At 41.7% G+C, this 12,500-nt stretch overlaps 1 protein-coding gene across 1 annotated transcript in view; it reads left to right on the forward strand.

Annotated features, from left to right (window-relative positions):
* Positions 1 to 3,409: 3,409 nt before the first annotated feature.
* Positions 3,410 to 12,500, forward strand: part of LOC113820414 (uncharacterized) — a 9,578-nt gene continuing 487 nt past the window's right edge. Inside the window, exons 1-5 of the mRNA XM_027372743.2 lie at positions 3,410 to 3,684; positions 8,102 to 8,332; positions 9,143 to 9,252; positions 10,838 to 10,983; positions 12,053 to 12,500. The exon at positions 12,053 to 12,500 is cut by the window's right edge and continues 487 nt beyond it. Coding sequence (XP_027228544.1) covers positions 3,643 to 3,684; positions 8,102 to 8,332; positions 9,143 to 9,252; positions 10,838 to 10,983; positions 12,053 to 12,228 — 705 coding nt within the window. The 5' untranslated portion in view covers positions 3,410 to 3,642 and the 3' untranslated portion in view covers positions 12,229 to 12,500. The remainder of the gene's footprint in view (positions 3,685 to 8,101; positions 8,333 to 9,142; positions 9,253 to 10,837; positions 10,984 to 12,052) is intronic.

Here is a 12,500-nt window from a genome sequence, read left to right on the forward strand (position 1 = left end):
TGTTGCAATCTGGTGTTACGTGTGTGGGAAATGTTGCGATCTGGTGTTACGTGTGTGGGAAATGTTGCAATCAGGTGTTACGTGTGTGGGAAATGTTGCGATCTGGTGTTACGTGTGTGGGAAATGTTGCAATCTGGTGTTACGTGTGTGGGAAATGTTGCAATCTGGTGTTACGTGTGTGGGAAATGTTTCAATCTGGTGTTACGTGTGTGGGAAATGTTGCAATCTGGTGTTACGTGTGTGGGAAATGTTGCAATCTGGTGTTACGTGTGTGGGAAATGTTGCAATCTGGTGTTACGTGTGTGGGAAATGTTGCGATCTGGTGTTACGTGTGTGGGAAATGTTGCGATCTGGTGTTATGTGTCTGGGCAATGTTGCAATCTGGTGTTACGTGTGTGGGAAATGTTGCAATCTGGTGTTACGTGTGTGGGAAATGTTGCGATCTGGTGTTACGTGTGTGGGAAATGTTGCGATCTGGTGTTACGTGTGTGGGAAATGTTGCAATCTGGTGTTACGTGTGTGGGAAATGTTGCAATCTGGTGTTACGTGTGTGGGAAATGTTGCAATCTGGTGTTACGTGTGTGGGAAGTGTTGCAATCTGGTGTTACGTGTGTGGGAAATGTTGCAATCTGGTGTTACGTGTGTGGGAAATGTTGCAATCTGGTGTTACGTGAGTGGGAAATGTTTCAATCTGGTGTTACGTGTGTGGGAAATGTTTCGATCTGGTGTTACGTGAGTGGGAAATGTTTCAATCTGGTGTTACGTGTGTGGGAAATGTTGCAATCTGGTGTTACGTGTGTGGGAAATGTTGCAATCTGGTGTTACGTGTGTTGGAAATGTTGCAATCAGGTGTTACGTGAGTGGGAAATGTTGCAATCAGGTGTTACGTGTGTGGGAAATGTTGCAATCTGGTGTTACGTGTGTGGGAAATGGTTCAATCTGGTGTTACGTGTATGGGAAATGTTGCAATCTGGTGTTACGTGTGTGGGAAATGTTGCGATCTGGTGTTACGTGTGTGGGAAATGTTGCAATCAGGTGTTACATGTGTGGGAAATGTTGCGATCTGGTGTTACGTGTGTGGGAAATGTTGCAATCTGGAGTTACGTGTGTGGGAAATGTTGCAATCTGGAGTTACGTGTGTGGGAAATGTTGCAATCTGGAGTTACGTGTGTGGGAAATGTTGCAATCTGGAGTTACGTGTGTGGGAAATGTTGCAATCTGGAGTTACGTGTGTGGGAAATGTTGCAATCTGGTGTTACGTGTGTGGGAAATGTTGCAATCTGGTGTTACGTGTGTGGGAAATGTTGCAATCTGGTGTTACGTGTGTGGGAAATGTTTCAATCTGGTGTTACGTGTGTGGGAAATGTTGCAATCTGGAGTTACGTGTGTGGGAAATGTTGCAATCTGGAGTTACGTGTGTGGGAAATGTTGCAATCTGGTGTTACGTGTGTGGGAAATGTTTCAATCTGGTGTTACGTGTGTGGGAAATGTTGCAATCTGGAGTTACGTGTGTGGGAAATGTTTCAATCTGGTGTTACGTGTGTGGGAAATGTTGCAATCTGGAGTTACGTGAGTGGGAAATGTTGCAATCTGGAGTTACGTGTGTGGGAAATGTTGCAATCTGGAGTTACGTGTGTGGGAAATGTTGCAATCTGGAGTTACGTGAGTGGGAAATGTTTCAATCTGGTGTTACGTGAGTGGGAAATGTTGCAATCTGGAGTTACGTGAGTGGGAAGTGTTGCAATCTGGAGTTACGTGAGTGGGAAATGTTGCAATCTGGTATTACGTGAGTGGGAAGTGTTTCAATCTGGTGTTACGTGAGTGGGAAATGTTGCAATCTGGAGTTACGTGAGTGGGAAATGTTGCAATCTGGAGTTACGTGAGTGGGAAATGTTGCAATCTGGTGTTACGTGTGTGGGAAATGTTGCAATCTGGTGTTACGTGTGTGGGAAATGTTGCAATCTGGTGTTACGTGTGTGGGAAATGTTGCAATCTGGTGTTATGTGTGTGGGAAATTTTGCAAGTTGGTGTTACGTATGTGGGAAATGTTGCAATCTGGTGTTATGTGTGTGGGAAATGTTGCGATCTGGTGTTATGTGTGTGGGAAATGTTCCAATCTGGTGTTATGTGTGGGAAATGTTGCAATTTGGTGTTACGTGTGTGGGAAATGTTGCAATCTGGTGTTACGTGTGTGGGAAATGTTGCGATCTGGTGTTACGTGTGTGGGAAATGTTGCAATCAGGTGTTACGTGTGTGGACAATGTTGCAGTCTTGTGTTATGTGTGTGTGGGAAATGTTGCAGTCTGGTGTTACGTGTGTGGGCAATGTTTCAATCTGGTGTTACGTGTGTGGGAAATGTTGCAATCCGGTGTTACGTGTGTGGGAAATGTTGCAATCTAGTGTTACGTGTGTGGACAAAGTTGCAATCCGGTGTTACGTGTGTGGGAAATATCTCTAACGTGAGGAAGAGGTCTTCCAGTCCAGAGAAGAAAAAAGTGAAAAAACGTGGAATCATTCTCGACAGAAGAAACATGATCACCCAAACAGTGACGGAAAATGCACTCTTGCAATGGCAGTGTTGCGCATCAACAAGGATGACTCAGTTGAAATGGCAAGATACACGAGTAAACACGTTCACTTGTTATGAAAAGGTCCTTTTACTTTCTCTTGCATTGACTACTCTTTTTGCAACGTGGGCTCAACTGTGGAAAGGGAAAATAAGACTAGTGAAAATCCAATAAAACAGGAGAGGGCGACTAGAGGAAAAGGGAAAGAAAGAGAAAGGAGGGAGGAAGAGAGAGGGATGACGAAGGGAAAAAGAAGGACGAAGTGAAAGGGAAGACAAAGAGAAAGGAGAGACAAATAGAAAGGAAAGAGGAAGGGAAAGGAGTGATAAAGAGTGATGAAAGGAGAGAGCAAAAGTAAAGGGGAACGGAAACGAAATGACTGAACTAAGAGCCATCGTCATGACAGTTGTTTTTCCAAATGGTTTTCAGAAGCAAAGCGAATGAAAGAGAAGGTCTCCTTCGGCAGGAACACCGAGGCGAAGGAGGCGGCAGCGGAGGTGGTTGCCCCTGACCCTCGCTCCTCCGGCGCGCCAATAACACGGATTCTTGATCCCGGGCGCCTCCGCGTCTTCCGCCATCGTCCTGGGGATCTCTGGCGACTCGAGCGGGGCCGGTGGCAGCAGGTGTCGAGAGGGCGTCGATCCGAGCAAGAACAAATCCCAAGTTGAGATGAGTTTAAGAATACAAGAAAGAAAAGAAAAAAAGAATTGTCACGACGCCTTCCGAGCCCTCACGAACGCCCCAATCTCCAAACGTTTGCCGCCTGACGTCACTCCCACTACGCCGTGACGTCATCGGATGGCCCGACGGCAACGTAACGAGGCGAGCTGAGACAGATCGCGCGGCCAGACGCTGCCGGGAGTTTCCAGCGAGTGCACCAACTCCAACACCTGAAGGAAAAAACACTCTGGAAGAAGTTAAGAAGAAGTTCAAGTGAAAACTTCTCTTCAGGAAAAAGGTGATTTGGTTCTTCTCCGAGAGTAGAAACACGCGGCTAGACTCCCGAAACAGCGCGACGGAGCGAACTCTCCTCTTCTGACGCAAAGTGCCCGTGAAGCTGTGCCGCCTTGCAGTCATGTCTCTCGCACTCCTGTTAGCCGTGACGCTCATTGCTCAGGTAAGTTTTATCACCGTAGTTCCAAGTACCTAAGCGACTGTAGCAGTGACATTATCAAGCACCTATACGACCCAAAATTCACTGTTACCATGACAACAAGTCTGGCGAAACCACCAGACGAACATAAACGTCAAGATGGAGCGATAAGGTTGAGGAACTGAGCTGACCCGACCTGCCCCTCGCCTGACGAAAGCTGGGTGCTGTTGGCCGAGAGGGAGGTCCTGTCGGTCGCGAGGGCCTAATGGGACGAGTTTGGAGGCAAGCGTGTTCCTTGTGTCTCATATTCGCTATTCTTGTGTCGGTCTCTTCCATTAGATTTGGAGTTTACGCTTTGTTTGTCTATCTGTCTATCGTGCTGCTTCATCTGACTCCTTGTCACTCTTTTTATCTGTACATCCTTCTCTGTCTATATATTCCTTTAGCCCCTCTGTTTATCTGACTATGCATCTATCCTTCTGTCTACCCCTCTCTGTCCATTTTGTTATTAATCTCTTTATTAATCTCTATCAATATTTCAAACTACACACACACACACACACACACACACACACACACACACACACACACACACACATATATATATATATATATATATATATATATATATATATATATATATATATATATATATAAATATATATATATATATATATATATATATATATATATATGTATATATATATATATATATATATATATATATATATATATATATATATATATATATATATATATATATATATACACATATACATACATATACATACATATATATGTATGTATGTATGTATGTATGTACGTGCATCATCTTCGATAGTATCCAGAACAGTAGATTCAACTTCAGATATCTATGTCTAAATCTGTCTATCTATCTGCATGTGTTTACAGAAGGCTTGTGGGTTACGTGTATACACAAACTCCGTGCATTATCGAGGACGAATTTATTTTTTTATCTTTTATTCTACCCAGTGATTTTGCGTCGTGCGGTGAAAAGACGCAGATCTTAAACATAAATTCGAGTTTTTCTACTGATTTTTTTGTACGAGAATGCACCGTCACCATGAGAACTTAGAACATGCAAACACATTCTGAAACGATCAGCTGATAATATTTATTCGAGCTGAAGTATTCTTAAGAACCATTCTTAGCAAGTCTGCTTTTTTTGCTGCATGACCAACCTTAGCACGATTTGCACTGTTGTTAGAGCGGCCTGTTGCAGCAATCGTGTGTGACCTGACTTGCACGATGGCTGTTGGGCCTAATACAGGGAGGTCATCCACAGGTGTAATATATGTCAATGCTCCTCCTCAAAAAATGATGCTATGCGGCGCTTGTACTAGGCTTGATTTGATTTTGAACATAAGATGTTATTAATAGCAATGTGATCTATAGACATTGCCATACTATTGTTATGTTACTGCGTTAATAAGGGCTTGTTTTTGTATAGATTGATAATTTTCGATGATTTTATGTTTCTTTTCTCTCTTTATCGTCATTTTGGTCTAATTACTAATTTTATTGTTTGGTTCTTATTCTATCTACCTATCTATCTGTGTATCTATCTGTTGATCTTGTTCTTGCCTTAGATTTTGTGGTTATTTTGAATTCTGAACTTTTCATTTTCATAGATGAAGAAAATGCTGTTGATTGAAGCCTTTTTCAATTAAGTTGATGTTCAGATTTGAAACTCAATATCAGGTGGTTGATACACGAACTGTGTTACACGGTAGTTTCCTTTATGTCTGGTAGCATGAATAAACACATCAATTAATTGTAAGAGACTATCTTCCTCAGCGCGACTCCAAGGCAAATAAACAGCATGAAACATGAAAATAATCAGAAAATGTTGAGTTAACCTTGACCTTGGTGTCAACAAGCCACGGCGGTTTATTATGTAAGGCCGAGCACACAACACCTTGGTCTTCGGGTTTCTCTTTGAGGGAACGGCCAGCCTTGCTCCTCGCGGCGTCTGCGTCACCGCGTCGGTGTCAACTCTCTCCTCCCTGCGTCTGCGGCGTCGCCTTGATGCCACCAACTCCCCCCCCCCCCCCTCCCTTCGTCTGCGTCTGAGCCAACGGCCTGACATCGAAATATCTCCCCGCTAAGTCTGGTTCAGGGGCCGTCTCGTCTTTCCTTTCCACTCCGTCACTCGGCGCAGAACGCGGCCGCCAAAGGGAGACCAGAGAAACCAAAGCGCGCCCGAGAGGCGAGCGCAGGCAGCGGAGCCGCGCTCGGGGGAGGAGGAGGAGGAGGCGGAGGGGAAGCAGGAAGGAGGGCAGGCGTCCGCGGGGAAAGTGCTTGGGCGCGCGTTGCCTTGGCCGTGTTGCGCGCCGCCCTCCTTCCCGTGGGCACCGCCGGCCGCTCTCACTCGGCATCTGGCCGGCGCACCTGTCGCGGGCGCCCGCCGTCTGGCCCGGCCGCCGCTGCGCCCGCTCTTTCATTCGCCTTCCGCTGGCTGGCTGCCCGCTCTTCCAGCCGCTGTTATGGGCGCCGCGGTGTCTGCCCGGGGTCCTCGGACGCGTATTCCCCTGCTGGTCTTTGGTTAGCAGACTGACCTGCTTCTGCTCTGGGTCGCCGCCTCTCGCTTTTACGACCTGCTCGCTCCGGCTCGTCACGTGGCCTGTCCCATCGAGATCTCACCCGCAATACCAGTTCTAAGACGATATTCGTAGCTGTCAAACGTATTGCAGTGACTGACATTCCTCTTTCCACTTTACGACGCCTAGTACTATATATCATATCAATAATCAGATGAAAAAATATTTATTTCCAATTGCAAGCTTCTAATATTGCTTCTGTTACTACTGCTATTACTGTTATTACTACTTCTACCACTATTACTATTGATGCTACTTCTACTACTATCACTACTATTACAACAACTACCATTACTGTTATTACTACTTCTACCACAATTACTATTATTACTACTACTACTACTATTAATATTGCCATTATTATTATTATTATTACTACTACTACTGGTTCTACTACCCCTATTATTGGCAAAACTACTTCTACTATTACTACTACTAATACTATTATAGCTACTACTACTACTATTATTATTATTATAGCTACTATTACTACTACTGCTATTATCACTAGTACTACTACTGCTGTTACTAATACTGAATCTACTATTAATGATATTGATACTGCTACTTCTACTATTACTACTACAATTACTACTGCTATCTCTGCTACTACTACTGTTACTACGACTACTTCTATTACCATTACTACTTCTGCCACTACTGCTACTACTACTATTACTACTACAAATACTGGTACTATTATTACTGCCATTACCTCTAATAATACTATTACTCTTACCACTAATTCTACTGCTGATGCAGTTTCTTTACCTCCTGCTGTTGATATTCCTTATGCTACTACTGCTGCTACTACTACCACTACAACTACTACTACAAATACTATTACTACTCCTTCTACTACTAACTACTTCTACTGCAATTATTGTTACTTCGGTTGCTACTACTGGTACAATTGTCGCTGCTGTTTCAACTACAAGGCCTATCACTGCTACAACTACTACTACTATTACTGCAATTGCTACTGCTACCGCTACTACTACCACAGCTATACGTTATTCTCAACCACACCTTCCACCGTGCATTCAAATCCACCATTTCACCGGAATTCCCACTCCAACGCCACCCACGACCACCACTACTTCCTCTCGGACTACGACCACGACTCCTCCAGACAGAGCTGAGGCAGGGACGACCTTGGCCACGACCCTGTCCTTCAGCGCTTCCTAGACGCAGCTCTTCCTTTCACTGCCTTCCCTCCCTGGGACCTTTTTAATCCCACCTGTGTGATCTCGACAGGGTCAGCATTGCCGCTGGTATCTGGTGGTATTGGCGTTGATATTGTTGTTGTTCAGAGGTCTTGGTGTTGATTTTTTTTAATTATCGGTATTTGTGAGTTGGTGGTTATTGTTATTATTGTTATGGTATCATCATTATTGTGTTGGTTTTGTGATTTATAGGTGGAGTTATTCTTATTATCGTTATTTCACCGTGATTATACTTATTATTCATATCAAATATCAGCTGTAGCAACAACAATGCCATTGTCATTATTGTTTTTCGTATCATTATCATTATCATTGTTGTCATTATTATTATTATTATCATCATCATTTTCATTATCATTAACATCATCAGCAGTCTTGTCCCTTTGCTTAGCTTTCACAAAGGCCAATTCATATACGACTTAATCAACCCGCATATATGACGAGAGGCAATAGATATAATTCCAACATTTAGATAAGTATTACCTTCTCATCTATCAACCCAATCATCCCACGCCCCTCATAACCACGCCCACGACGCCCCTTAAACACCCTCGCCGCCCTTCCCTTGACGCCTGCCTCTTCTCCCTCCTCCAGGCGAGCTGCCACATGTCCCTGCAGGATCCCCCAGCGAGGAACGTCATGTGGAGGATGGGCTTCTCCGCCCTCCCTGAGCACCGCGACGACGACTACCTCATCTGCAACGAGAACGGAGGTCGTAAGTGCCCCCCTTGCGGTGACAGCATCGACAGCCCCCCGCCGCACCCTCACGAGGCCGGGGGTGTGTGGGCCACAGGCATCATCACCAGGACCTACAGCGAAGGAGAGGTGAGAGAAGCGAAGGAGAGGTGAGAGAAGCGAAGGAGAGGTGAGAGAGAGGAGGGGAAGGAGGGAAGGAAAGAGGGAGGGAGAAAGAGAGAGTATGAGGAGGACGGAAGGGGAGAGGGAGGGAGAAAGAGAGAGTATGAGGAGGAGGGAAGGGGAGAGGGAGGGAGAAAGAGAGAGTATGAGGAGGAGGGAAGGGGAGAGGAAGGGAGAAAGAGAGAGTATGAGGAGGAGGGAAGGGGAAAGGGAGGAAGAAAGAGAGAGTATGAGGAGGAGGGAAGGGGAAAGGAAGGGAGAAAGAGAGAGTATGAGAAGGGAGAGGGATGGTGGAATAGAGAAATAGAGAGAGAGAGGGAGGAGGGAGGGAGAAAAAGAGAGAGAATATGGGAAGGCGGGAGTGGGATGGTAGAAAAGAGAGAAAAAGAGAAAGAGAGGGGGGAGGGAGGGAGAAAGAGAGAGTATGAGAAGGGAGAGGGATGGTAGAAAAGAGAAAAATAGAGAAAGAGAGAGAGAGAGTGGGTAGGGGTGGGAGGGAGGAAGAAATAGAGAGTATGATGAGGGAGAGGAATGGTAGAAAAGAGAGAGAGAGACGGACAGACAGGGAGTTAATGAGAAAATGCGAGGAGAGAGAGAGAACAAATTAAAAATTGAAAATTAGAATTAGAAATCACAGAATAGGGTAAAAAAAAAAAAAAAAAAAATAACACCAAACAGAACCAAACTCGAAAAAAATCATACAGCCATCACACCTAAACCAACAACACAGAACACGTGGCCCCTAAACCCACCGTTCTCCTCTTCCACACGTCTCAGACCATCGAAGTCCACGTGAACGTTACCCGAAGCCACGGTGGATACGTTCAGCTGAAGCTCTGCCCGAACAACGACGTGAACGCCCCCGTGACCCAGAGCTGCCTTGACCAGTGAGTATCTGTCGGTGTTGGCTCTTGTGTTTCGATTTGATTTACATCACTGTTCTTTGTGGATTTGCTTGATGTTTTCTGAATTTCTGAAATGTTGATTTTATGTCTAGGTTATTGATATTAATTACCATGCCTGTATATGTCAGAAGTCGGTAAGTAAGCTTTGCTGTTACCACATGGCCAGAGCTTAGCGCCACACTAAGGATATATAGGTAGAAAACCTGATATACATACACACACACATACATACACACACACACAAAAACACACACATATATATTTATATAGTTACGCATCTGTCATATCTACTTTGATCACTTAAGTCATAAGATATGGGCTTAAACCAGCACCACAATAAGGATATATTGATGGAAAACATGAAATAACCTCAGAGGTACCCTGATTTAGATTATATCTAGTATTCATAATTATGAATCATATATTCTGTTTATATTGCTATATTAGGTAGTTTTAAGACACTGTTAGATAGTGTTATTGATTTTTAGCCCATTAATTTGAATACTCTCTTTGACTAAAAGTAAATTATATACCTATTTGCTTTCCATTCCAGCTTTCCAAGTATCTTTACTTTTGCTTCTCTCTTAACCGCTTTAGTTTCCTTGTTTCTCTCTTCCATCCTTTATATCTCCTCATCCTCGTTATTTATATTTTGATTTATTATTATCGTCTCACTTTCTTCTAAACCCTTGCAACTTTACTCCCGCTCCTATTGAAAATTATCTTTTCCTTTCACAATTTTTTTCATCTATATAACCGAGTCATTATCACCGTCATCATCATTATTTTCATTGTTTTTCTCTTTTTTTTTTACGCTGGCTACCGTTCCATTTATAAACTTCTTCCATAAATGACTGAATCAAGAACTACCATAGACATTTCTCAGTGGTAGTACTCGCCTCGGGTACCATTTGCAAATCGCCGGCCAGTGATACCATGAACTACTGAATTACCATACCCATCACCCTATTCATGAATAAACTACAAAACACATCACTCTATTCATGAATTACTGAAGTACCTTACTCAACACTCTATTCGTGTATTACTGAACTACCATACCCATCACTTTATTCATAAATGTCATGAATTACTATACCCAACATTATTCACAAATTACTGAAGTACCAAACCAATATTCTATTCTGAATTGCCATTCCCATCACTCTATTCATAAATGCCATGAACTACCATACCCAACACTCTACTCATAAATTACTGAACTACCATACCCATCTATTCATAAATACCGTGAACTACCATACCCATCTATTCATAAATACCATGAACTACCATACCCATCACTATTCATGCATTACTGAACTAACCCAACACTATCCATAAATGCCATGAACTACCATACCCAACACTCTATTCACAAATACCATGAACTACCATACCCCTCACTCTATTCACAAATTACTGAACTACCATACCCAACACTATTCACAAATTACTGAATTACCACACCCATCACCATTCATGCATTACTAAACTACCATACCCACCACTCTATTCACAAATACCATGACCTACCATACCCACCACTCCCTTTCCTCCGCCACAGGTACCCCTTGCAGATTGCCGGCCAGTCCTCCACGAAGTTCAAGATCTCTGCCCCCTATGACAGCCCCGAACAGCTGAGGTTCAAGGCCGTTCTTCCCGCTGGCGTCACCTGCGACCAGTGCGTTATCCAGATGACCAATAACGCTGGTACGGAATTGTTATTTTGGGGGGATTAAGAAATTGTTATTTTTTGGGATTATTTTGTTATTTTATTATTTTTGTTATTTGTTATTGTTTTGTTTTATCGGTTTTGTTATTTCTTGTTATTGTTTTGTTATTTTATTATTTTTGTTATTATTTGTTATTATTTTTGTTATTTTTTGGTATTATTTTGTTATTCTATTATTTTTGTTATTTTTTGTTATTTGTTATTTTTTGTTATTGTTATTATTTGTTATTTTTTGTTATTGTTATTATTTTTTGTTATTTTTTGTTATTTTATTATTTTTGTCATTTTTTGTTATTTTTTGTTATTTTATTATTTTTGTTATTTTTTGTTATTTTATTTTATTATTTTTTATTTTTTTTATTTATTTTTATTTTTTTATTATTTGTTATTTTATAATTTTTGTTATTTCTTATTTTGTTGATTTATGTTGTTATTTTGTTGCTTATTATTTTTATCATTTTATTGCTTAATGTTTTATCATTCTATTGCTTTTTTCTTTCATATGTTATTATCATTTATTATTATTGTTTCGTGATTTTATAATCGCATTATTTGTTTATTTTTATTTTATTAGTATTTGTTATTGTTTTCTTTGGCATCGGTGGATTGTTTGGGTATTTTGTATAATTCCGTCGGTTGTGTGTGTGTGTGTGCATATGTTATATGGTCGATTACTATGTTTTTTGCTGTTTTCTAACTTGGTATTTGTGCATATTACTGTCATTTTCCTGATGCTGTATATTACTGTTTTTATTATTATTATTATTATTATTATTATTATTATTATTATATAAATATATATATATATATATATATATATATATATATATATATATATATATATATATGTATAATTATTAAGTATGGGTACATCCTCAGTTGCTTTTCGAATAACTCGAGAATCGGCATTGTTTATAGTCAGGTATAGGTTAGTTACGCCATGCTACTTCTTTTCTTTTTTCTGTTTTTGACTTTCCATAACTGAGATTTCATTTCAATATCTGATTTCTATCATTCTCTAAATTATCTGTCTTACGATATTTTCAGCCCAGTTCAAGCCACAGACCGTCATGTTCCGTAACTGTGCCGACATCGCCATAGTCCCCGGCGGAGGCAGCAGAGGAGCCCCTGTGGGAAAGCCCGTGTCCTTCAACAGCCCTTCGGCACGACAGGGAGGTTCCTTCGGTCGCCAGCCCTTCTCCAACCACAGGCACTTCGGATAAACAACATCTCATAGTTTTATCATAGTTCACCCTCCAAGTCCGAGCGTCCCGTAGCCTTAAAATGTCCGTTTTCTGTTTCTTTCTTATTATATAATTTTCTCTCTCTCTCTCTTCGCTTGCTATCTCCTGGGCTTGTGTATGTGATATATAGTCCTTATTTGATATGGATGAAATTATGTCTGGCTATTTGTATGTCATTTTTTAGTTTTCTTCTGGCTATAGTAGATATATTTAGCAGTCAAACATCAAGGAAAGCAGATTTTTATTTTTCA

The sequence above is a fragment of the Penaeus vannamei genome, chromosome 1 (assembly GCF_042767895.1).
Source record: "Penaeus vannamei isolate JL-2024 chromosome 1, ASM4276789v1, whole genome shotgun sequence".
NCBI classification, from domain to species: Eukaryota; Metazoa; Arthropoda; class Malacostraca; order Decapoda; family Penaeidae; genus Penaeus; species Penaeus vannamei.